General features: G+C 40.9%; 1 protein-coding gene across 1 annotated transcript in view; it reads right to left on the bottom strand.

Moving 5' to 3' along the window:
* NSMAF (neutral sphingomyelinase activation associated factor) overlaps window positions 1–18,191 on the bottom strand; it is an 88,874-nt gene extending 70,683 nt beyond the window's left edge. The window contains exons 1-8 of the mRNA XM_042780761.1: window positions 18,064–18,191; window positions 14,459–14,537; window positions 14,294–14,361; window positions 14,176–14,212; window positions 7,187–7,237; window positions 5,152–5,223; window positions 4,067–4,114; window positions 3,912–3,964 (exon numbers count right to left, since the gene is read on the bottom strand). Coding sequence (XP_042636695.1) covers window positions 3,912–3,964; window positions 4,067–4,114; window positions 5,152–5,223; window positions 7,187–7,237; window positions 14,176–14,212; window positions 14,294–14,361; window positions 14,459–14,537; window positions 18,064–18,191 — 536 coding nt within the window. The remainder of the gene's footprint in view (window positions 1–3,911; window positions 3,965–4,066; window positions 4,115–5,151; window positions 5,224–7,186; window positions 7,238–14,175; window positions 14,213–14,293; window positions 14,362–14,458; window positions 14,538–18,063) is intronic.
* Between the last annotated feature and the right edge of the window lie 7,297 nt (window positions 18,192–25,488).

Raw genomic sequence — 25,488 nt, 5'->3', positions numbered from 1 at the left:
GGGCACCTCCCAGAACATTGTTTTGTGCCACGCCCAACAGAAATACTCCAGGTGGACAACTTCAGCAATCAGGAGTTTCTCAGTTGCTCATAGAAAATCCCACCTTGGAGTTTACAAAGACTTATGGGTAGAAAAGCCACACTAAGTAATTTACTACACCGCACTCATAGATTACATAATTATGTACAGAGCACACCCTGGAATTTTTGGGAAAAAACCCAGTAGAACTTAGACTAATGGTCAATATACAAAAATGGTCTATAAGGAACAGAGGATTCTGGGAAGATGGTGGTGTAAACAGATCATCATCTTGACCCTTCCCCACACATACAAGAAATACAACAAGGAAATGGTGCATGGCTTTGAGGGACTCTGAATTGGCGAAAAAAGAGGAAAAGCAGCAGAGAACTGTAGACAAGCAAAAATCACCGAGTTGCATATGGTAGGAAAATCGCTTCTCCCATTTTCCCTGCACCTCTCCCAAGCTACGTGGACCTGTGGCTGCCGTGAACTGAAGTAGAAGCCCCAGAAAGAGTCTGTTTCCCTAATCACCATGGCCCCTGCCTGTACAAAGACTCCAAGCTTCTGCTCCAAAATCAATAAACAGGCCTCCTTGGAGGTCCGTTTGGAGCGTGCCAGAACCTCTTGAACCCAGACACCACTGGCTGCAAGTCTACTGTGAATTACTACAGAAGACCCGTGCAGTACAGTCTGCTCTCAGAGTCAACACTCCACCTGCTTCCCTGTGCACCCCATAGCTCAGGCCTCTAAAACTATCGGACAGACCTCCCGGGAAGTCAGTTCTGGTCGGTTTGCTTCCCCTTTCAGTCAGTGCTGAGGATTGTTGACTAAAACTGATGTATATTAGGAAGCAGGCATCTTTCGTGGAGGCTACACTCACAACCAATATGTTACAGGAGTCCATTTGGAGCATGCCAGCAACTCCCCTATCTGGACACTGTCGGCTGCAAGTCTGCCATGAATTGCTACAGAAGGCCCTTGCAGTGCCAGCACTCTACCTGCCACCCTGTACATCTTATAGCTCTGGCCTCTAAAACCAGGACAAATCTCCCCTGCAGGGTCACCATCTAGGGGTTAATCTGCCCCCACTTCCAGTTGGCACTGAGGGCTGCTGACTGAGGCTATGATGGGTTAGGAAACACAAGTGGCTGCACTCACAGCCAACAATCTACCAGGAGGACTCTGATAGCAACAAGGCAGACCTCCATGGGGATCTGACCAGAGTACACTTCTTCCCCAACTCAGTAACTGTTGATGGCCAGACTGTTGCAAACTGTTATAGAAGGGCCCTTTAAGTAGTCTGTTCCTATAGTCAGCACTTTACCTGCCTCCCTTTGTACCTGGGTACCCTGTGCACCCCTCAGGCCTTTGAAACCAAAAGGACAGATCTCCCTGGGAGTCAGGTTGGATCTGTCTGCTTCCCCTTACAGTCACCACTGAGAACTGCTGACTTAGGCAGCAAAGTGCTAGGAAGAGGCATCTTGAGTAAAGGCTACATCCACAGCCAACATACTACGGGATGGACTCTGATAGCAACAAGGCAGATCTGCCTAGGAGGTCTGTTTGAAGTGTGACTACCACTCTCTACCCCCAACTGGCAACTACTGGTTGTTGGAGTGATGTGAATGCCTATAGAAGGTTCCCTACAGTGGAGTCAGGAGGCAGGTCACCTAAGTAGAGACTGTTCCTGCAATTACCACAGGGCCACTGGGGCTCTGAGAGCAACAAGACAGAGCTCTTGGAGATTCTTCTAGGGAGTATCACCCCTTCTTCCTCATGAAACACATGAAAGTCTATCAGTGCTTCTGAATGTCAGCTCAGATAAAAGCAGCTCCCACAAAGCAGAAACAGAAGTCTCAGGAAAAATCCAGGGCAACACCCAGCCCTGAAGGGGAATTGCTGGGTGTGGGGTTTCTGACTAAAAAAAAGGTTTCAGAAACTGAGAAGTAATAACTAGAGAGAGGGGACTGTGCCCCCTGGTGGAAAGATCGATTAGTAGTACTTGGTAACATATCTTGTCTGAGCAGTCATGCTCGCTGGTGTAGAGTGACCACAGCATGTTCTCTGGTGTGTTTGGGAGAGACTGAAAGTTGAAATATCAAGATCTGGAACTTCTAAACCCTAATTAAACCAGAGAGAGAGAAAGAGCTATCATAGAGAGGGAAAGGGAATGGTAGACAAAGTCTGAGGCCTTTGTTTCTTGAAGAGGGTGGTGGCATTGTTACGTGCCGTCGAGTCAGACCTGACTCATAGCGACCCCTCCTTGGGTTTCTAAGACAGTATCACTACAGAAGTAGATTGCCCAACCTTCCTTCCAAGGAGTGGCTGATGGGTTTGAACTGCCAGCCTTCTGGTTAGCAGTCAGATGCCTTAGGCACTATGCTACCAGAGCTCCCATTTATGAACATATTAGGATTATAATGCTCAGAAATGAAATGGTTATATAATTAGCTCCTCATTTATGCTCACTTGGGCCATATGGATGAAAGAAAACTACAAGCCTACTAATTTAACTGAGCAGTAGGAACTCCTACACTGCTGACAGAAGTCTAAAGTGGTACAAACACTTGGGCAAAGGATAAAGCATGCCTTCATAATGCTGAAGCTACAAGATCCTATAACCCAGAATTCTCCTCTTAAGTATACATCCTACAGAAATTCTTATCCATGTGAACCTGAAGACATACACAAAAATATTTACCAACAGTATCATTCATAGCAGCAGAAAACTGAGAACAACCTGGATGTCTAACAACAAATGGTGGTGTATATGTACTGCTGAGGCTACTACATAGCAATAAAAATAAATGACCTTTAGCTCACATAACTTTTAGCCATAATGTTGAAGGGGGAAAAAGCAAGTCACAATATATATACACAGTATGATTACATTCCAAAGTTTAAAATTAAGCAAAACTAAAATAATATATTGTTTAGAGATATGCATACTTTATGGATAATGGTTAAAAAAAAAGGTGTACTTATAGAGGATGGAAACAAGGACATGAGTGGGAAATCTACTTAACATAAAGTAAGAGCAATTAAGAAAATAGGACAACATAAAAGTATTGTTATATGTAGAAAATGTATTTTATACTTAGAATACCCTTCCCAAAATTAATTAAAAGAAAACCTATTAGAACAGTAAGAGTTTACTCTACCAGTCCCTGTGGAACAACACCATAGAGAGAAACCTATCGTAGCTAGAAAGGTAAGGAAAGACTTTCTTGAAGTAGTGACAATCTAAGCTAAGATCAGAAGGTTAAGAATTAACAGACACAAAAGAAGGAGTTAAGTATTCTAAGCAGAGGGAATACGTACAGACTTAGAAGTGAGAGACCACATGGAGCAAGTGGGAACTGCATGTAAGGCAAATGGCTAGAACACAGAGTTCAAGAACAATCAGAGACTAGGCACAGTAAACCAGGGCTGAACACAGAAGTTGTGCACCATGATAAGATGTTTGACTTTACTTGAAGGCAATGAGGAGTCTTGAAGAGGCTTAATCTTAAGTGATAGGACTCAATTTGTTCTTTAAAAAGAACACATTGGATATAGTGGAGAAAATGACTGGAGAAGGAAAGGGATTGGAATTAAGTCCACGAGGTGAGGAGACAGTGTGTCTCCTCACATTAATTAAGTCCACAGGAGGCAGAGTGGACAGATAAGAGCACCAACAGGCCTTTCTGATCAAGGGATGTCAGCAGAGAGAAGAGTACAGGAAGCCCTTAAAATTTCTACTGCACTGAGAGTGTGCCGTTCCCAAAGGCAAGAAGCAGGGTTTGGGTAAGGGGGATGGTAATGACAGTTTGGACAAATGAATGAAGCACACAGATGTCCACCACTACATTTATAGTAATAATTTAAAAAAATTACTAAAATAAACTTACCTGTTTTTGTCAAATGATGTCCTAGCCAAACGTGACTGCAGAATAGCAGTTATCTGTTGAAACAGAACCATTTAGAAAGCATGGATGTAAGTATTTATAAATAAAACAATGATATAAATTAATTTACAAAGACACAGGTCTTTAGAGACTCTTACCATAGCAGTTTGATCCCCCAGTTTGTCAAGGCAGGATGCTCTGTGGAGCTAAAATATTAGAGATACACATGTATTTATTTTTTCTCTGAGAAGTTATGAAGATAATTCTTTAGAAGCAATGAACAACAGCAATCATTATGTTACTTGGTAACAGCTGAGACTGCTACTAATGTATCTGTGGTGATTAAGTTTGTGTGTCAACAATGGCCTGGTTGAGTGGCTGGGCAGCTGGTGGTAGTTATTCCCCGTGATGAGAATGGCAATCAACTCCATGGTGGGATCTACCACAAGCAGCTGAGTAGATGGTTTAGGGATGTGGTCTGCTTCCCGTGTAGAAGCAGCAACTTTGAGAATGGCTTATGGCACGTTTGAAACCTGCATGTAGTTGTGTCATTGTTCAGCAGCCTGCCATGCTCTGCCAACCTTGGGACTTTCAATGGACTCGAATTAATGGCCATGTGGTTTGGTAACATCAGGACTGTGACATTTTATTTGTCAACCTTGGGACTGTCAGCCTCAGCAGCCAGCAGCTGCCTGAGTGAAGAGATGCCTCTAGCATCAGTGGACCAGGAGCAAGAGGCAGAGCTGAAGCCCAAGGTCGAGGGGTTTTTACACAGTCCCTAGAGCCTGGCACTTGGAACTCGGACTTCTAGCCTCCAAACTGTAAGAGAACAAACTCCTATTTGTCCAAGCCGTCCCATCTGTGGTATATTCTTGTCAGAGTGGCACTAGGTAACCAGAACAGTATCCATGGCTCTGTCTCAACATATAGTTTTCATTTCAACTTATTCTAATAAAATCTGTTTCATATTTATGAGAGAATATGGTTTGGGTAAAATATAGAAATAGGAAATTTAAAAGAACGTTTGTTTTCACTAACTGGCCCAGTGAATGCCAGAATAGGCAAGGAGCTCTGGTGGCGTAGTGCTTAAGGCACTTGATGCTGGCAGTCAAACCCACCAGCCACTCCTCAGAAGGAAGACTGGGCAATCTACTTCCATAGTGATACTGCCTCGAAAACCGAAGGAGAGGTTGCTATGGGTTGGATCTGACTCAATGGCAGTGAGTTTGTTTTTTGTTTGTACCTGAAGCAAGGTCTCGACAACATCTTCTACTTTCCCCGAAACATCCAACTCAAAGACATATTCCATTTTGCCCTAACAAAAAGAAAAAGTATCAAAACAAGGCAAGAGAAGGAGCATGCCAAACTATTTTACTGCAAGAATATGTGCACATCACCTGATGAGTGTCAAACTTGTCTACCTAGTCTGTATTCATGAGCATGAGGAATACAGGGTCCTGGAGAACAGAGTTCATCTGCCTTACTTCATACAGCCTGGCCCAGATCAGGACACTGAATAGGGCCAGGACAAATATCCACTGAAGTAGACAAGTACAATTCTGAAGAATTTTACTATTCTTTTCTATTCATTTCAATTCATATACATAGAATGAGAAAGTCTACAAATTGGCAAGTCCAATTTTGTTTCAATAAATGTCCTCACATTTGTAACTAGCAGTCAGGTCTAAATTAATAAACAGTACTTGATACCAAAAGAAACCCCTATGTGGTATTTTCAGAGAGCCCTGGGGGTACAAACAGTTAAGTGCTCAGTTGCTAATTGAAAGGTTGGCAGTTCGAAACCACCCAGAGGCATGGTGGGACAAAGACCTGGCAATCTGATCCTATAAAGATGAGAGCCAAGAAAACCCTATGGGGAAGTTCTACTCTGTCCCATGGGGTCACTATGAGTCAGAATTGATTGGATAGTTCCCAACAACAATAACAACACAATGTAATTATTTCTGGATATGAGATCTTTTCTTCCTTCAGAACAGAAAGTCTTTATTTTTGGCACATTAGTCACACAATTGTCCTGTAATCATGAGAACCATGACCCTATGACAAAAGCCTAAGACTTGGAGCTAAAGTGTTGCTTCTTTCTTTGACTGATATACTTTGAAATCTTTATTATAAACTACAGTTTATTTTTCCACATTTTTTTTTTAAATCTGAGAATTCTTTAGTGTTCTGATTCACATCAGAACAAAACAGCTTTTCTTTGCTCAGGCAACCTCACCCTTATTCCTTTTACATAATTTTCAACAACTCATCTGCAGCTCTGCACTTTAGGTAGGTATGACGAGAGCCTTATGGGATGGCGGGGCACCCCAGACAGTGGTTCTCAACTTGAAGAGGAGCCCAGGGTTTTTTTGGTCAATGTGGGGAGATGCTTAACAACAGGGGAGCAGGGCACTATGGACATTCAGTGGGTGGGAAGAGGCTGTAATATAAGGGGCAGTGCTACATAAGGAACAGCTCTGCCCAAAATGCCCACAGCACCACCTGGGGATAATTAAATCTCAGTATTTATGATTTCTGATTAACCAGCACATTCAAGTGTTTCTTATACATACAACCCAAAGGCCACTGTGTATATAATTTGTGTATTTCACCTGCTTGCTGGGAAAGTGACGCTGGGCTGTGTCTGCCACTGAGATGCAGACAGTGGGACTGTGTCTGCCTACAGGGTGGCTCCTGAACTTACAGAGGTGTCATTAGAAGGAGCATTGGCCTATTCCTAGGCTCTTTAAAAACTCCCTTTAGTGGCAATTATCCTTTCACTATACATTAAGCTGAAACACAAAGAATTAAATATAGCACAATACAGAATGTCTGCTCACTGGACAAATCCTGTATTCAAGTCCATTTATGGCTTCTATTCAACTCAGAGTATTTAGCAATTATCACTGCGTTCTCAAATAAGGGCATTTTTAACTTACAAGTATTTCTTGAACATTTTTAAACATAAATTTTCAGTAACATATTAGAGCAAATAAATTATCAGTAATATCCAGTAAATAATCTTATAAATAATGCATATTCCAATTTGAATTTTATAATCAAATCCCTTAAATTTTTTTTTTCTATTAGGCATTTTATTATTTTGAAGCCAAAACGTTAATTATTTTGGACTAAAGTCTGTGGCTCCCTTGGGTAGTTCTGTCATAACTACTATGGAATAAGCATACCCCTTTCTACATTTGATTAAACATGTTAACAAAGTCACAAAACTTTATTGCTCAAAATCATTGGAAGTAAATGAAAACTTTACTCACCCTCTCTATTTTATATGGTGCAACAATATTATGTTCTTTAATGAAATATACCTGAAAAAGACAAATCAATACTTGTAAAGTAAGTTACCAAAAATTCTTCATTGTAAAGAATAGCATAAATTAAGATATACAGAATTAAATGTGAAAAATCACTGTTACATATTATCTGTTTCCAAAAGCACTCAGAGTAATATTGTTGTTGTGTACCATCAAGCTCACTTGTGATTTATAGCAAACCTTTAGGATAGAGCAGAACTGCCTCAGGGTTTCCAAAGCTGTAATTTTTAGGAACAGATTGCTAATCTTTTCTCCCACGGAGTGGCTGGTAGGTTCAAACCATTGACCTTTCCAGTTAGCAGCCTAGTGCTTAACCACTAACACTACCAGGACTCCTTCGGAATGTTAATATGGCTTTAAAGATCTGGTGTTTCCACATAACGCTGATGAACTTGGAGGACATTACACTAAGTGAAATAAGTCAATCACAGAAGGACAAATACTGTATTTGTTCACTACTGTAATAAGTTAAGGTTTATAATAAATGGAAGGAAACACTCTTTGTTGGTTACTAGGGATGGGAAGATGGGAAACTCTGCTGATAGGTAGAGACAAGTATTGATTTGGGCAAAGAGAAGGGCAGTGTACAAATGTGAGTGATCAACACGGAGCCACTGAGGAGAGGAAGACACAGAGAGGTACACAAGAAGAACAGACAACAGAGATAAACCCTTTTACATATACAAAACTGCGTTATCAGTGATAACAAACAATCTATGGATAAATAAATGGTGTGGTAGTTAAGTTTGTCTGTCAACTTGTCAGGGCCTGGTTGAGTGGCTGGGCAGCTGGATGTCGTATTCCCCATGATGAGATTGGTAATCAACTCCGTGGCGGAAATCTATTGTGAGCAGCTGAGTAGCTGCCTTGGGGCTCTGGTCTGCTTCCTGTATATAAGGAGAAGGCTTTGGGAATGGTCTCTAGCTTATGGCATGCTTGAACACTGCATGTAGCCTTGTCATTGCTCAACAGCCTGCCATGCTCTGCCGACCTTGGGATGTTTAATGGACTTGAATTAATGGCCTGCTGTGTGGTTTGATAATATCGGGATTGTGCCTTATTCCTTGTCAACCTTGGGCTTGTCAGCCCCAAGAGCTGAGTGAAGAAAAGTCTCCAGCTTCAGTGGGCCGGGAGCAGGAGGCAGAACTGGACCCCAAGATTGCGGGGCTTTCATCCAGCCCCTAGAGCCTGACACTTTGAACTCGGACTTAAAGCCTCCAAACTGTAAGAGAATAAACTCCTATTTGTTCAAGCTATCCCACTGGTGGTATATTCTTGTCAGAGTGGCACTAGGTAACCAGAACAAATGGGTAGACAGGCTGAATGATCAGGCATATCTAAAGAAAAGGGAATATACCCATGACCATATAAAAGGTTGGCGACAGTATTTCTACACATGTATTTGTATGTACTGTAAAACTGTCCAAATATGTAATACAGCTAACAGGGGCAAAGTTATGGTAACTTCTTGGCCACAGCCAACCACCTTGAAGAAGCAAGTAGTTAGACCTGTGGGCTCAGTACCATGGTCACAAGGGACATCAAGCTCAACTGGCATAACATATTTACCCCAAAACACTGTTCTATATCCTACTTTGGTAAGTAGTGACTAGGGTCTTAAAACCTAGCAAGCAACCATCTAGATTTAACAATGGGTCACTCTCCATCCAGAGCAAAGAAGAATGAAGAAAATCAAAGAAGCATGAAAACAATCAGTCCAATGACCATGAGATCAGAAGAACTAGATTGTGCCCAGCTACCACTGTCAACCATTTGTAAAGGGATCAGTGCATGAGATACTAGATAGAGTGGGAGAAAAATGTGGAACAAAACTCAAAAATCACTAAAAAAAAAAAGACTAGGTTTGGTGGTCTAACAAAGCCTAGTGAGACCCTGAGACAATGGACCCTAGTTACGCTTCAGGTCTGGAACTGAACTCATTCCTGAGGCTTCTAAGCCAAATAACAGACAAGCATATAGGGTGAACATTTATATCAGGCAGATATTCTCCTTAGGGTGATCAATCATGGGAGAACAAAAGGGCAGTGTTTCCACAGGGAGACAGCTCAGGGGGCAGGAATGCGTAAGGAAGAGAGCTGTTACATTGTGGGGAATTGCAGTCAATGCCATGAAACAAAATGTGTATGAACTGCTGTAAAATGAATGTGTTCTGTAAACTTTCACCCAAATCACAATTTAAAAAGAAGAAAAATAGATCTGTTGTCTGTTAAAATAACTAACATTAAATGAAAAAGAGAATCATCAAACCAACTAGGGCTTTGAACCAGTTCATTTTGGTTCAACCTGCTAATTTGCATTTCTACCCACTCCCCACCCCGACATACTCAAATCAGAATATTCATTTTAACAGGCTTCCCAGACTTCAGAGGTTGAACCAGAATTAACTGATTGGAAGCCCAGAAGGCAACATGGTAACAATCGTTACCAGCTGACTACAATATTATCACCTGTGTTGGGTAAATGAGTAGGCAGGTGACGGAAGCTAATATAACTTCTGGTTTTCTAAAAAATGAGGTAAAAATCACATTCATTAACATACAGCAAGTTCTGTTCCCTGGAGATGACCTGGCACACTGTGTTTCCCAGGCACTGTGCCACCTGTCCTCACACCGTACACTGAACAATTAGTTCCATCAAGTGACACCAGCCATCAGCCTTACTAACCTCCTTGACCCTGCACCCACAGGACTTGCCTGGCTTCTGCTATGGGGAGGGCCTGCCTGTGTGCTCAAAGACCAGCTACTCCACGTGGGCACAGAATGTGACCCCCACCCCATGAGCTACTCTGGTAGCATAGTGCCTAAGGTATCTGACTGCTAACCAGAAAGCTGGCAGTTCAACCCATGAGCCACTCCTCAGAAGGAAGGTTGGGCAATCTACTTCAGTAGTGATACTGTCTTGGAAACCCAAGGAAGGGTCACTATGAGTCAGGTACAACTTGACGGCAGTGGGTTTGGTTTGGTTTGGTTTTTTATAACTACACTGCACCCTCGGGAGAGTTTAAACAAACCACAGAATAGAATCCTCCCTTGGTCTCATATCCTCCTTTTGCCATTTCTCTGTTCCTTTTTGTGGCAAAACTCCTTGCAAGCACTGACTGTACTTTTTCTCCAGCACACACAGGTCTTTACCGGCACCAGGCTACTGAAGCTACTCCTGTGACAGTCACCACCAAGCCCTAGAGTCAGTCCTCAAGACTTCTTGACTGTACTTACTGAGACCATAGCCACTGGCTACTGGGCACCTGCTCCCGGTTCTCCGTGCTGCTCCTTCTCAGGTCTCTTTCAGAGCCTGCTCTCTTCCCAATCCCTCCTTAGAGTCCCAGGGCGTTCCTCCACAGATGGCTCAATACACTTCCATCCCTAGGAAATCTCACCTGCCCCAGGTTAAAACAGTTATCTACAGACTACTGCCTGCCCAGTTTACCTTTCTAGCCTCAACTTCCCCTGACACCCAGAAGAACATATCCAAATGCCCCTTGATATCTCTGGGGGCACTATGCCTCTCTCACCCCTCACATTTTAACCGATGCCTGATCTTCCCCACGCTTGCTCCCTAAAGCAAAGGGCATGATCCGCCCCGTGGGAGTCACCCTGGAATGTTTACTTTCCTCCTTACCCTGCAAAGATTCTGTCAGCATAGGCTCTCAGGTCTCTGTTCAGAATCTATCCAGACACCAACCACCTTTCTCTTCTCCACAGCTACCATCCTGGTTCATGACACCTGAGCTTCTGTAAACACTCCACTGGTCACCTGGTCTCTGCTCTTACCTGGCTGTACATTCTCTACTCAGCATCTGGTAAGCTTACTTGCAAATACAAGTAGTCCCTGACTTATGATGGGGTGCTATTCCAATCTGTCATAAGTCAGTTCTGATGTAAGTCAAATAAATTATTTTTTTTTAGCTCTCGTTTTTATTGCCGTTTATTATCAGTATCTTTATAAATCTCATCTTTGAACATCTGTGAAGGATAACAGCAAATTATGTACTGCAACACTAGATGTAGTATGTATTACTAAGGATAAGATGTGCAAAGAAAGGTGGTTCTTAGTTCCTCATAACTTAGATACATTGTAAATAGGGCACTATCTATTTGTACAAACCAGAGCCTGCTCCTTCTCTGCCTTCAGCTCTCCACTAGCTTCTCTCTTCTGTATGTTACTCTGTCCCCTTTCCGTGACCAGGCCGTGTACTGCCAATCGTATTTATAGCACTCTTCCTCCCACCTCCCACCCTACTCACTTCACTTCTCTTCCCTCAGGCTGAGGACACTCCACTGCAGGGCCCCTGCCCCTGCCATTCCCCATACTCAGAACTTCCTCACAATTACAGAGCACACTCCTAAATGGCTTTCGAGTCTCTCTCCTAGTCACCTCAGAAAAGCCACTTTGACCACTCTATGACAGTAGCACATGTATTCCTTACCACTGCTATCCTTTTAGCCTATTTTAGCATTCTTCAGAGCATTTATCTCCACCTAACATAATAGATGTTTACTTATCATCTGTCTCCTCTATTGAAAGGTAAAGTCCATAGGGAGAGGGGCTTTGGATACTGTGTTCTTGTTTATATCCAGATCCTTGAATGTAATACTTACAACACATATACACACCCTCTATTTTCTAGCAGCAACATAAATTTTGGAAGCAAAACTCTATAAAACCCAATGCACTTTATTTCTGAGACTTTCTGACCTAAAAAGCAATAATTAAAAAAAAAAAACCCCACAAAAGTTGCCTGGTTGTATGCTTGACCCAGGAAGCTTAAAATAATACTCAAAAAAGGAGTTTGCATCAGAGGACCATTGGCTTTAAGCTGAGTTTGAATCAGTTCTTTCACAAACTATTAAAATTAAGTGGATGGATTTTTTTAAAAAAATCTTTATTTCTAATTTTTTTTTTTTAAAGTAAGTAAAATGCATAGTTTTCTGATAGAAGTCATACTTCTTAGTGAAAAAAAATACCTCTTCCTTTCAAGATACAGCCTTTCTACAATCATCATGAAGAACGATAATACAGAAATAATGAGAGCATGGTGCGTGTGGCAGTTATATTTGTGTGTCAACTTGGCTGGGCCTGGTTGAGAGGCTGGGCAACTGATGGTAGTTATTCCCCATGATAGGACTGGCAATCAACTCCATGGTGGGATCTACTAAAAGCAGCTGAGTAGCTGCCTTTGGGATGTGGTCTGCTTCCTGTATATAAGGAGAAGCCTTGGGAACGGTCTCTAGCCTATGGCATGCTTGGACCTTGCATGTAGCCATGTTCTGCCAACCTTGGTACTTATAATGGACTTAAATTAATGGCCTGCTGTGTGGTTTGGTAACATCGGGACTGTGCCTTTTTATTTGTCAACCTTGGGTTTGTCAGCCTCATAAGCTAGCAGCTGTCTGAGTGAAGAAATGCCTCTAGCTCCAGTGGGCCAGGAGCAGGAGGCAGAACTGGACCCCAAGGTTTAGGGGCTTTCACCCAGCCCCTAGAACCTGGCACTTTGAACTTGGACTTGAAGCCTCCAAATTTTAAGAATAAACTGTCTGTTAAGGCTATCCCATTTGTCTTGCCAGAGTGGCACTAGGTAACCAGAACAGTGAATGAGATTTCAAATAATGATATTCCCTCTCCAAAGTAATAAGATGGCTACAACTGTTTTCATATATGCTAGTTAAAAGAATATAAAGCCAAAGATAGCCTGTGAAATGTTTCTTGTTTAAAATTAACAGACTCATGAACAATAGAAAATCACCTAACCTGGGGTCTCCCAGCTTTCATGAAGTAATTTTCTTCATTATACATTAAAAAGTGCTTCATGACCAGAAGGTTCAGTGGCAAAAAATGTGTCAGGAACACTGTCTGCTACTACTAACCATCTATGAACCACCTGCCTCCTGGAGAATCAATGCACATTAAGTCTTTGAGTCAGCCCTGTGGCAAAGAAATCTGTTTAACTTTGTTTCTCACAGTTTTTCATAAAATCACTTGATCATAGAACTGTTCTCAAACATCTCAACACATCAGAGAACTATGGCTCTACAGACAGTTGGGGTTAATAATGAACTCTTTATTCAGCCATTCATTTTACAGGTGAAGAACATGTAATCCAGAGCTGGAAGGAAGTGGTCAACAAGCTCTACTCCTTCTTTGTTAAAAAAACAAACAAACAAAAACTATTAGAGCCTAATAATATGATGGGAGACAAGCCAAGTTTTAAGTGATTTCCATATCACCAGTACTGAGCATAATACTAGATACATTAATGTGTAAGGAATAAAGCTGATATTTAATAAAAGGTGATGACCCCAAGAGTCATAATCAGTCAAGACCACACATCCTGAGTTGTTGCCCCGGTTGTCTTAGTAAGTAAAACTAAGGTCAGTTTGGGTGGTTTGCCACTGGCCTCCTGCCTTCTAAATGACCAGAAGCCATAGGAGGAAGTGCAGCCCCTCTTCATCTCAAAGCGGCTGCCTTGTCTGGGAAAGGTGCCCTTAAACACTGCCAGGGTACCATCAGAACAAAATTGCCAGTCTGCACATATCACACACTTATTATGTGACTAATCAGCAGTCACTTGTCCATCAGGAATCATATCTTTTAAAATATATATAAACACCAAAAAAAATAAATAAATAAAATAATGCCATCAAGTCGATTCCGACTCACAGCGACCCCTCCTTGGGTTTCTGAGGTGGTATCTCTATGGAAACAGATTGCCCAGTCTTCATTCCGAGGAGTGGCTGATGGGTTTGAACCGCCAGCCTTTTGGTTAGCAGTTAAATGCCTTAGGCACTATGCCACCAGAGCATATTAATGATTACATTTCAAAAGCTTTTAAAAATCTGTCCCAACAATCTTCATTTGAGAGTTCCATAAATAATTTTACCATATTACTTACATATTTATCATGTGCTCCTTACCTGACTGAAAATGAGTGAAATTTCTCCAGATTTCGTCCTAAAGTGCAGATAAAAAGTCATTAAATACATAAAATTTTTTGAATGAAGTAGAATTAAACTTTTAGTGGTAATCACATACTTTGCAAAGTGTCTATTGGCTCCATTTTCTCCAAGTTTTCCTATATTTATACAATCTCTCAAAGGAATCTGGATAAAATTGAGAGGAGTATTATAAAAATCAGCAAAGGTAAAATAAACACACAACAAACTGGAATGTTCTTGTTAATATCAAAAATGTGCTTACCTTAATAATGGGCTGGGATATTGCATCTGGCTCAAAAATCACTGACTTGGAACATATTTTTAGGGAGCCTCTGATTTTCCTAGAGATCCAAGTACAAAAGATTATTTAATGAACCTAGAGAAAGTTGTGAAAGAATCAGCACACATTTTTAACTAGAAAGTAGGTCACTAATGTGTCAACGTATAAAATATCAACAATGTAATTAAAGAGAAGACAGGGTATGAAAGTCTGGAAAAGAAAGCAAAAAAAAAAAAAAAGGTTTCCCATATCTCCATCTCCCTAGAGATTAGAGAAATGTGCACATATTGTAATTATGGTTTCATCCGTTAAGCACTATGCCAATTTAACTACTACCAAACCTTGCTCAGAGTTTCACCTCTATGTCCGAGTACATATTTAAAAATCAAACTCACTGCCATCAAGTTGATTCTGACTCAGTGACCCCCACTGTGTTTCCAAGGCTGTAAATCTTTATGGAAGCCGACTGCCTCATCTTTCTTCTGTGGAACAGCTGGTGGGTTTGAACCACCGACATTTTGGTTAGCAGCCAAAGTGGTTAAGGCATTTGCTTAACTACTACACCACCAGAGCTCCCTCTAGCACATACCAAGTGCTCAGAAAGTACTGTTGTTAGCTGCCAGATGAGTTGGTCTCCAACTCATGGTGACCCCATGCATGAAATACATTTTAAATGTAGGACTACACAGCTTTTACTGAAATTCTTTAATATTATATTCATACCTCTTTTATACAAAATTTTGGTTGAGGCACTAACATAAATGATCCACTGCTTTATTCGACTACATAAATTTATCAGCATAAGTATATAAAATAATTTCAAAATAAGAATAATACCAATAATATTACAAACAGTATTATTACTGAAAACAGCTCATGACTTCTTTGCCATTTTTTTTTCCAACTTAGGATAGACTTCATCAGAGGAATACAATCAAATTTCCATGTTTTGAAGTCAATTAAAATAATTCTTCTCAGTGGTTAAATCATCAACTTTACATATAGTTAAGTTCATTTGTTTCATTTTCTTTTTGATTTTTAGGAATTGCTGTTTCTTTTATAAATTTAATTCCAAATTAAAATATATGTAATATTTACTGGATCAGGTGGACATTTCATGGTTTAATCAATCAGTCCTCTATCTATTAGATTCTTTCAACAGTGCTGCAATGAATAACCCTGAACATGTCATTTTTTTTATATTTGTCAGTGTATCTTTGACATAGCTTCCTAGAAATGGAATTCCCAGATTAATACCACATGCAATTTGGTTGTTGTTGTTGTTGTTATGTGCCGTCGAGTCGGCCCCGACTCATAGCGACCCCTCCTTGGGTTTCCGAGGCAGTATCACTACGGAAGTGGGATTGCCCAACCTTCCTTCCGAGGAGTGGCTGGTGGGTTTGAACCGCCAGCCGTCTGGTTAGCAGGCAAGTGTCTTAGCCACTATGCTACCAGAGCTCAATCTGGTTAGATATTACCAAATTCACCCCCCTGGGGTTGTACCATTTAGCCCTAATAATAACTTTAAAATTATAAAAAACAGTTTTCAGTTTGCTATTTGTATATTTAATAATAAACAACTACATTTAATTTAAAGCAAAGCATATTATGGCAAAGGCTAGTGGAGTGTTGGAAGGAAAAAAAAAGTATCAAATAGGGAAAAGAATGTGAGTAAAACTGCTCTTTTAAAGAGCTTTTAAAAGTGCTGAAGAACACAGATGTCTCTTTGAAGGCTAAGGTGCACCTAACCCAAGCCATAGTACTTTCAGTCACCTCACATTCATGTGAAGCTGGACAATGACTAAGAAGACCGAAAAAGAGTTGATGCTTCTAAGCTGTGGTGTTGGCAAAGAATACTGAAAGTACCAAGGACTGCCAAAGAACTAACAAGTCTGTCCTGGAAGAAGTGTAGTTGGAATGCTCCTTGGAAGAGACAATGGCCAGATTTTGTCTCAGCTACTTTGGTCATGTTGTCAGAAGGGGCCATTCCCTGCAGATGGATATCATGCTTGGTAAAGCGAAAAAGGGGAACACCCTCAAAAAGATGGATTGACACAGTGGCTCAACAATGGGCTCAGGGATAGCGCACTGTGAGGCTGGCGCAGGACTGGGCAGTGTTTTGTTCTGTTGGACACAGAGCCGCTATGAGTCAGAGCTGACTGGATGACACCGCTGACTGGATGACACCTAACAGTAACAACAAAACTGCAGAGGTAAGAAAGGTAGGTGCTACAGTCAGAGAAACCCCAGTTGCTGTCAATTTGATTCTGACTCATGGCAAACCCTTATGTTGCAGAGTAGAACTGTGCCCGATAGGGATATTTCAAGGCTGTGACCTTTTAGAATAGATTGCCAGACCTTTCTTCCAAGGTGCCTCTGGGTTGATCTGAACTCCCAATTTTTCTGTCAGTAGTCAAGCACTTAACAGGAATGGTGCAAATGGCATTCCATTGCTACCTCAAAGGTCAGTGACTCAAACCCACTCAGGAGTAGTACAGAACAAAAAGCCTGCCATTCTGGTTCTATTAAGATTGCAGCCAAGAAAATTCTACAGAGCAATTCTACTCTGTAGTATGTGGGGCTGTCATGAATTAGAATCCGCATCCAACAACAACATGGTCAGGGAATAGTAATGGTCTAATTTGACTGAATGCTAAGAAAACAGGTATGTCCTAAGTTCCAAAAAAGCCAAGTGATTTTTACTTTGGTTTGCACTTAAACAAATACCACGTATTTTTCCATCTTTCAGGATAAAATCTAAAGAAAACTAAAAATTATGTGTTTATCTAATATCAAAGGATCTTTTAAGTTGTGACCTACAGCTGTTAGGACCACTGGTAGAATAGTGCCTAAGGCATATTTGACTGCTAACCAGACGATTGGCAGTTCAAACCCACCAGCTGATCCACAGAGGGAAGACTGGGCAAACTACTTCTGTAAAGATTTGTTGCCCAGAAACCCAAAGGGGGTTGCTAAGAGTCAGAATCAACTTGATGGCAGTGAGTTTGGTTTGGTTTTTTTTTAACAGCTGTTAAGTAAATTTTCAAAAGGAAATCATTAGCATTTATGTTGTTGCTGGAACAACTTTCATCTTAGTTAATTCTAACCTGGCATTTTAAACAATCAAAAAACCATTCCACTTTTAGTACATACCTTTGAAAATAAGACCAAAGAAATAGAGCCTGTTTTTATAGTAGTAAATAGTCATTCCTGAACTACAGAAAAAAATGGATTTTACTTTTAGTTCAAATCACGTTATTCATTTGGAAAGTGCCTATTTCTATACCTCTTGTGTTTCATAATCATTGCTTTATAACACCAAAGCCAAGTCACTGAGAACAAAGCATGAGGTACAAGAGTGGTGCAAGCGATTAAATGTCTATCTTCCTAGCCAGCTGATTTAAAGTACTCACAACCACAGAGGAACCAGAATGCAATGCTTCTGAGCTTTGAAAAACAATTGAAGTTATGGAAGCACCTTGTCAATCTCCTTCTCACTGCTTTTCCAATAAGAGAAAGGGAGGAAAAAACCTCTATGATTATGTATTTAATTACAGTCAGACATCAGAAGGAGATCCATTCCTCACCTTTCATTCGAACTTCCTTTGTGCTGAATATAATTAGCTGTATGCTGTTCAAAGTAGTACTCCTCCAAATTAAGCAGCAGCAAGGAAAATCTAAAATTGAGGGGAGAATAACCAAACTTTATGTTCATTTTTCAGAAAGTAGAAGAAAGCAGTATATTAAAAATATCTGACCATTCATTACAACTTTTCCATTAATTAATTCAACACATATTTATTAAACATATATCATATACCAGACATTTCTGGGTGACAAACCATTAAGCACTTGATTTACTGAAACTGTGGCTGTTCAAACCCACTGAGAGGTGCCTAGTGAGAAAGTCCTGGCAATCTACTTTTGAAAAGTCATAGCCTTGAAACCCCTAAAAATCACACTTCCACTCTGCAACACATTGTGTCTCTGAGTCAGAATCAACTCAATGGCAACTGGTTTGGTTTTTATATGCCAGACATCCTTCTATCAGATGGAAGAAAAAAGGCATACAGGACAGATTTGCTTTGTGGGTCTAATAACTGTCATGTTGTTGTTGTCATTTGCCGTCAAGTCAGACCCGACTCGTAGTGACCCCTCCTTAGGTTTCCGAGGCGTTAGCACTACGAAGTAGATTACCCAACCTTCCTTCTGTGGAGTGGCTGGTGGGTTTGAACCGCCAGCCTTCTGGTTAGCAGTCAAATACCAGATGGTAAAATATTTCATGAGGTTGGTTTATTATTATTCCTTTACAGAAATGACAAATTTCACTGAAATTAAAAACATATTCTTAACTGAGCAAAGCTTGGAGCTTTCCCACATACAGAATTTCCATCATCTGCTTTCCACTGACTGACACACTAGGCTCCCCACCTCCCTTCTCCACCTACCCCTCCCTCCTCATATCATGTCTCATGGTTATTTGTGTTTATCTTGTTACTGCCACAAGATCAGGCCTCTTCAACATTGATCCCCAGATATTCCTTGTAATAACAACCTAATGCTTTGTTTGAAAAAAAAAAAGGTGTTTAAAAGTAATCTGAAAACTCACCGCCACTAAGTCAATTCCAACTCAAAGAGACCCAATTCCATTGGGTTTCCAAGGCTGTAAGTCTTTACAGAAGCAGACTGCCCCTGTCTTTCTTCTGTGGAACAACTGGTGGGATCAAACCACCAACTTGTTAGCAGCCAAATGCCTTAACCACTACCCTCAGAGCTTCTAAGCAAGTTGAGAAGAATGGAATTGAAATACAGTCCTTTTTTGAGTTTTAAGTGTTTTCAACTTTTTAAAAACAAGAGCAAGGAATAACAAAACATTAATTTACTTCTATGGTCACAAAAACAAATATATGGCAAAGAAATATCAAAGGCATTTAGCATTGTGCAGAAAGGCTTGATGAAAACTGGACTTCAGGTGGGTCTTAAACTTCTGGTGTGATGAGGGGAAGTACTGAGATTAAATCTGGCAGATAAAACTCATTTGTTTATTTCTACTTCTTGAAACACTATTAAAATGTGAATGGAAGATTTTTAAATGGTAAACCCCATAAAATCAAAGCAAACTGCAAACATAAATGCATGTAAGAAATATCAACACATTTGTGAAAGAAGGAAAACAAACAGGAGGAATTAGCAGTGATCAGAAGTCAGAGTATCAGATGCCTACAGAGAAGAGTACCATTGTGGAGAAAAGTAATCAAGTCATAGGATTACACAAGATTGCCAACAGTGCCTAAGGCACTTGACTGTGAACCAGAAGGCTGGCGGTTCAAACCCACCAGGCACCCCTCGGAAGGAGGAAGGGGCAATCTACTTCTGTAGTGATACTACCTCGGAAACCCAAGGAGAGGTCACTATGAGTTGGGTCTGACTCGATGGCACATAACAACAACAGGTACCAGGGAAAGTAGGGATGAAACTAGATGAATGTAAAAGTAAGATGAGGCCAGTGGCCTGCAGGTTCCTTCCTGATGTTAACTCCTACCCCATTTTGGCAGGAGAGAGTTCTGGTGGTACTGTGGTTAAAGCACTGGACTGCTAACCAAAAGGTCAGCAGTTAGAACCCACCAGGTGCTCTACAGGAGAAAGATGAAGCAGTCTGCTTCTGTAAAGATATACAGCTTTAATACATGACTCTGAGACCAGAAGAACTAGATGGTGCCCAGCTGCAACTGTCAACCACTCGGAAAGGGATCAAAATAGGAGTTCCTGGAGAGAGTGGGGGTAAAACGTGGAACAAAATTCAAAAGCATAAAAAAGACACAGCTTACTGGTCTGATAGAAACTGCTTGAAACCCCTGAGGCTATGGGCCCTAGACACACTTCGGACCTGGAATTGAATTCAGTCTCAAGGCTTCCAGCCAAACAATTGTTGTTGTTAGGTACCATCAAGTCATCTCCGACTCATAGTGACCCTATGCACAGCAGAATGCAACACCACCTGGTCCTGAGCCAGCTCCATGATTCCTGCTACACTTGAGTCCATTGCCGCTGCCACCATGTCAGTCCATCTTGTGGAGGGCCTTCCCTTCTTTCATTGACCCTCCACCTTACCAAGCATAACATCCTTCTCCAGGGAATGGTCTCTTCTGACATGACCAAAGTATGTGAGACAAAGTCTGGCCATTCCTGCCTCCAAGGAGCATTCTGGTTGCACTTCCTCCAGGACAGACCTGTTAGTTCTTTTAGTAGACCACAGTACTTTCAGCATTCTTCATCAACACCACAGCTCTAAAGCATCAATTCTTCGGTCCTTCCTTATTCATTGTCTAGCTCTCACAAGCATATGAGGCAATTGAAAATACCATGGTTTATGTCAGGTGCACCTCAGTCCTCAAGGAGAAATCTTTGCTCTTCAGCACTTGAAAGAGGTCCTTTGCATCCGATTGGCCCAGTGCTATATGTCATCTGATGTCCTGACTGCTGCTTCCATTGGTGTTGACTGTAGAATCAAATAATTGTGAAGTCTTTGACAATTTCAATCTTTTCTCCATTCATCATAATGTTGCTTGTAGGATCAGTTGTGAGGATCTTTGTTTTCCTTATATTGAGATGTACTCCATACTGCAAACTGTACTCTTCAGTCTTCATCAGTAAGTACTTCAAGTCATCCTCACTTTCAGCACGCAAAGTTGTGTTGTCAGTGTATCGCAGGTCGTTAATGATTCTTCCTCCAATCCTGACACTACATTCTTCATATAGTCCAGCTTCTTAGATTATTTGCTCAGCATACAGACTGAATAAGTATGGTGAAATGATACAACCTGACACACTCCCTTCTTGATTTTAAACCATGTAGTGTTCCCTTTTTCTGTTTGAACGACAGCCTCCTTGTCTATGTATAGGTTCCTCATGAGTACAATTAAGTGTTCTAGAATTCCCATTCTTCTCACTGTTATCCACAATCTGTTATGATCCACACAATCAAATGCTTTTGCATAGTCAATAAAACACAAATAAACATCTTTGTGGTATTCTTTGCTTTGAGCCAAGATCTATCTGACATCAGCAATGATATCCCTCGTTCCACATCCTCTTCTGAATCCAGCTTGCATTCCTGGAAGTTCTTTGTCAATATACTGCTGCAACCATTTTTGAATTATCTCCAGTAAGATTTTATTTGCATATGATATTAATGATACTATTCTATAATTTCCACATTCTGTGGAATCACCTGTCTTTGAATATGGATCTCTTCCAGTCTGTTGGCCAGGTAGCTGTTTTCCAAATCTCTTGGCAAAACCAAGTGAATGCCTCGAGCAGGGCATCCGTTTGTTGAAACATCTCAATGGGTATTCCATCAATTCCTGGAGCCTTGTTCTTTGCCAATTCTTTCAGTGCAGCTTCAACTTATTCCTTCAATAGCATTGGTTCTTGAACATATGCCACCTCCTGAAATGGATGAAGATCGGCCAGTTCTTTCTGGTACAGTGACTCTGTGTATTCCTTCCATCTTCTTTTGATGTTTTCTGCATCATTCAATATTTTGCCCATAGAATCTTTCAATATTGCAACTCGAGGCTTAAATTTTTTCCTCACTTCTTCCAGCTTGAGAAAGACCAAGCGTGTGCTTCCCTTTTGATTTTCTAACTCCAGGTCTTTGCACATTTCATTATAGTAACCGGCTTTGTCTGCTTGAGCTGCTCTTTGAAATCTTCAGTTCAGGTCTTTTATCTTGTCATTTCTTCCATTTGCTTTAGCTACTCTTCGTTCAAGGTCAAGTTTCAGACTCTCTTCTGACATCCATTTTGGTCTTTTCTTTCATTCTCGTACTTTTAATGACCTCTTGCTTTCTTCATGGATGATGTTCTTGATGTCATACCACAATTATTCTGGTTTTCGGTCACTGGTGTTCAATACATCAAATCTATTCTTTAGATGGTCTCTAAATTCAGGAGGGATACATTCAAGGTCATATTTTGTCTCTTGTGGACTTACTTTAATTGTTTTCACCTTCAAGTTGAACTTGCATATGAGCAGATGATGGTCTGTTCCACAATCAGCTCCTGGCCTTGTTTTGGCTGAAGATATTGAGCTTTTCCATCTCCTCTTGCCACAGATGTAGTCAATCTGATTCCTGTGTGTTCCATCTGGCAAAGTCCACATGTATAGCCAACATTTGTATTGTTGAAAAAAGGTATTTGCAATGACTAAGTCATTGGTCTTGCAAAATTCTATCATGCGATCTTAGCCCCCTGGAGCCAAACAACAGACAGCCCCATAAGGTGAATAATTACATAGGTAGATATACTCCTTAGAGTATACTCCCATCAACCATCGTAGATCAGAAGGGCAGCATTTGCACAGGGAGACAACTTAGAGGGCAGGAATGCATAGGAAAGAAGGACACAGGGTAAAACACTAACCACGGGGGGAAGAGGGAAGAGAGCTGTTACATTATGGGGATTACAATGTCATGAAACAAAATGTGTACCAACTGTTGAATGGAAAATGAATTTGCTCTGTAAACTTTTACCCAATCACAATTTAAAAAGAAAAAGAGATTTACAGTTTTGGAAACCCTATGGGGTAGTTCTACTCTATCTTACAGGATTGTTATGAGTCAGAACCAACTCACTGGCAGTGGATTTGGTTTTTAGTTTATATTCTGGCAGGTGCTTTTTCTATAGAAAAACTCTAGGAGACTTAAACTAGACATCAAGCACATTGGAGAGCAGGGGATAGGTTGTAGTCTGAAAAGAGAATCATTAAGAATAGATTAAACACATGAACACCAGCAGGAAGACACACACAGCTCAAGACAGCAATCTGGTGGATTCACTTTGGGAAAACTAAATAGCCCTAGAGAAAAGGCCTATAGATACTGACATCCGGAAGAGCCAAGTCTCTACATTATCCTATAGTGAAGCTCAACAGAAAAGACTTCTCCAAGCACTTTAGTGCTTCACACTTAAATAAGAATGGACAGCCAAAGATCAGCCTGTAACATGAAAAAACAGGACCAAAAAAAAACAGGAGAAAGCAACTTACTAAAGACAATGAAGGGGACAGAAGAAAAGGTCAAAGAACTGCAATTATTATCCTTATAAGGAAGAAATTATATTGATGAGACCAGAAAAGATGGTTCATTAAAACAGTAACAATAAAGTAACAACAACAAAAAAACCTCTTAGAAATTAATAACAATGGTAGAAGGAACCAGTTTTATCTGTTAACTTTTACTGACTTGTGTTCCATTTAAAAATTCTTGAACAAGAATTAATCATAGGCTAAACTGCCAAAGTTCAACATGAAATATTCACTATTAATATTTATCACGAATTTCAATATCACAAGAGTTAGGGTTGCTCAAGACCATGTATAGGGTTGGCAGACAATGGTTCTACAAGTATATTTGTATGTTTTGTAAGAATTCCCAGGGGTATAGTAGAGCTGACAAGGGATAAGGTTGTAGTCACTACTTGGTCACAGCCAGCTACCTAGAGGGAGCAAGTAGTTGAACTTGAGGGCTCAGGACCACGTTAACAGAGGACATCAAGCTCAACTGGCATAACATACTACACAAAACATTGTTCCACTTCCTGCTTTGGCAAGTAGTGACTGGGATCTTAAAAGCTTGCAAGCAGCCATCTAGATGTAACGATGGGTCTCTCCTCATCCAGAGCAAAGAAGCATGAAGAAAAAACCAAAGATTCATGGTAAGAATTAGTCCTCATGACTGGTACATCAGGCGATCCTCAGCCTATATGACTATGAGACCAGAAGAACTAGATGGTGCCGGCTACCACTGTCAACCACTTGGAGGGGGATTTATGTAGGAGATCCTGGACAGAGAAGGAGAACGATGTGGAACAAAACTCAAAATCATTTGGGAAAAAAAAGGGGGGGTGCAGGTTTGCTGGTCTGATAGAGCCTGGTGGAACCACTGAGACTATGGTCCCTAGCTGCCCTTCAGGTCTGGAATTGAACCCACATCTGTGGCTTCCAGTCAAACAAAAGACAGGCATATGAGTTGAACATGTACCTGAGGTAGATACACTGCTTGGAGAGAACAATCATGGGAGAAAGAAGGGCTGTTTATGCACAGGGAGACAGTTCAGGGAGCAGGAGTGCATGGAGGGATGGACACAGGGAAGAGGTAACTATCGGGAGAAGTGGTAGGGGAGCTGTTGCATTGAGGTAAATTGTAGTCCATGTCATGAGACAACATGTATGTGAACTGCTGTATGGAAAGTGAATTTACTCTGTAAACTTTCACCCAAATCACAATTAAAAAAAAAAAGAGTTAGGGTTGCTAAGAACTGTCCTTTGATGCATCAGGTAATTTCTAAACCAAAACGCATTGCTATGGAGTCGATTCTGATTCATAGCGATGCTATGGGGTTGCCAAGGTTGTAAATCATTATGAAAGCAGATTGTCACATCTTTCTTCCACAGAGCTGCTGGTGGATTTGAAATGCCGACTTTTCTTTGGTTAGCAGCCGGGAGCATTAACAACTCCGTGCTCCTTCTAAACCAAAACAAGGAGCTATGGTGGCTCAGTGGGTGAGGCACTTGGTTGCTAACCAGAAGTTCAGCGGTTCAAACCTGCCAGCTGCTCCATGGGAGGAAGATGAGGCACTCTACTTCCATAAAGATTTACAGCCTTGGAAACCCAACAGCGGTTTAAGAACTATGCACCACTTCTGGGAAAGTATAAATCAGGGAGATACTAATTATTTTGTCCCTTATTTTCAGCTTGTATTGTACAGACCCAAAACCATTTGCTTGGGCTGGAACTATATAACCCTTCTTTTTTCCTTCTCCTTTTATCGAGAGTGAAAAGTATTTTTCAATAAGACAATGACATGATTGTATTGCTATGAACCACAAGAAGCCTTTACAAACAACTACCTCTTCCATATTGCGGTGTAGTAAATTACTTAGTGTGGCTTTTCTACCCATAAGTCTTTGTAAACTCCAAGGTGGGAATTGCTATTAGCAACTGAGGAGAT

This window comes from Orycteropus afer, unplaced genomic scaffold (assembly GCF_000298275.1).
Source record: "Orycteropus afer afer isolate SDZICR_OR568_19922 unplaced genomic scaffold, OryAfe1.0 scaffold00060, whole genome shotgun sequence".
Lineage (NCBI taxonomy): Eukaryota > Metazoa > Chordata > Mammalia > Tubulidentata > Orycteropodidae > Orycteropus > Orycteropus afer.
The sequence above is the reverse complement of the archived record's forward strand: the minus strand, read 5'-3'. Positions and strand labels throughout refer to the sequence as shown.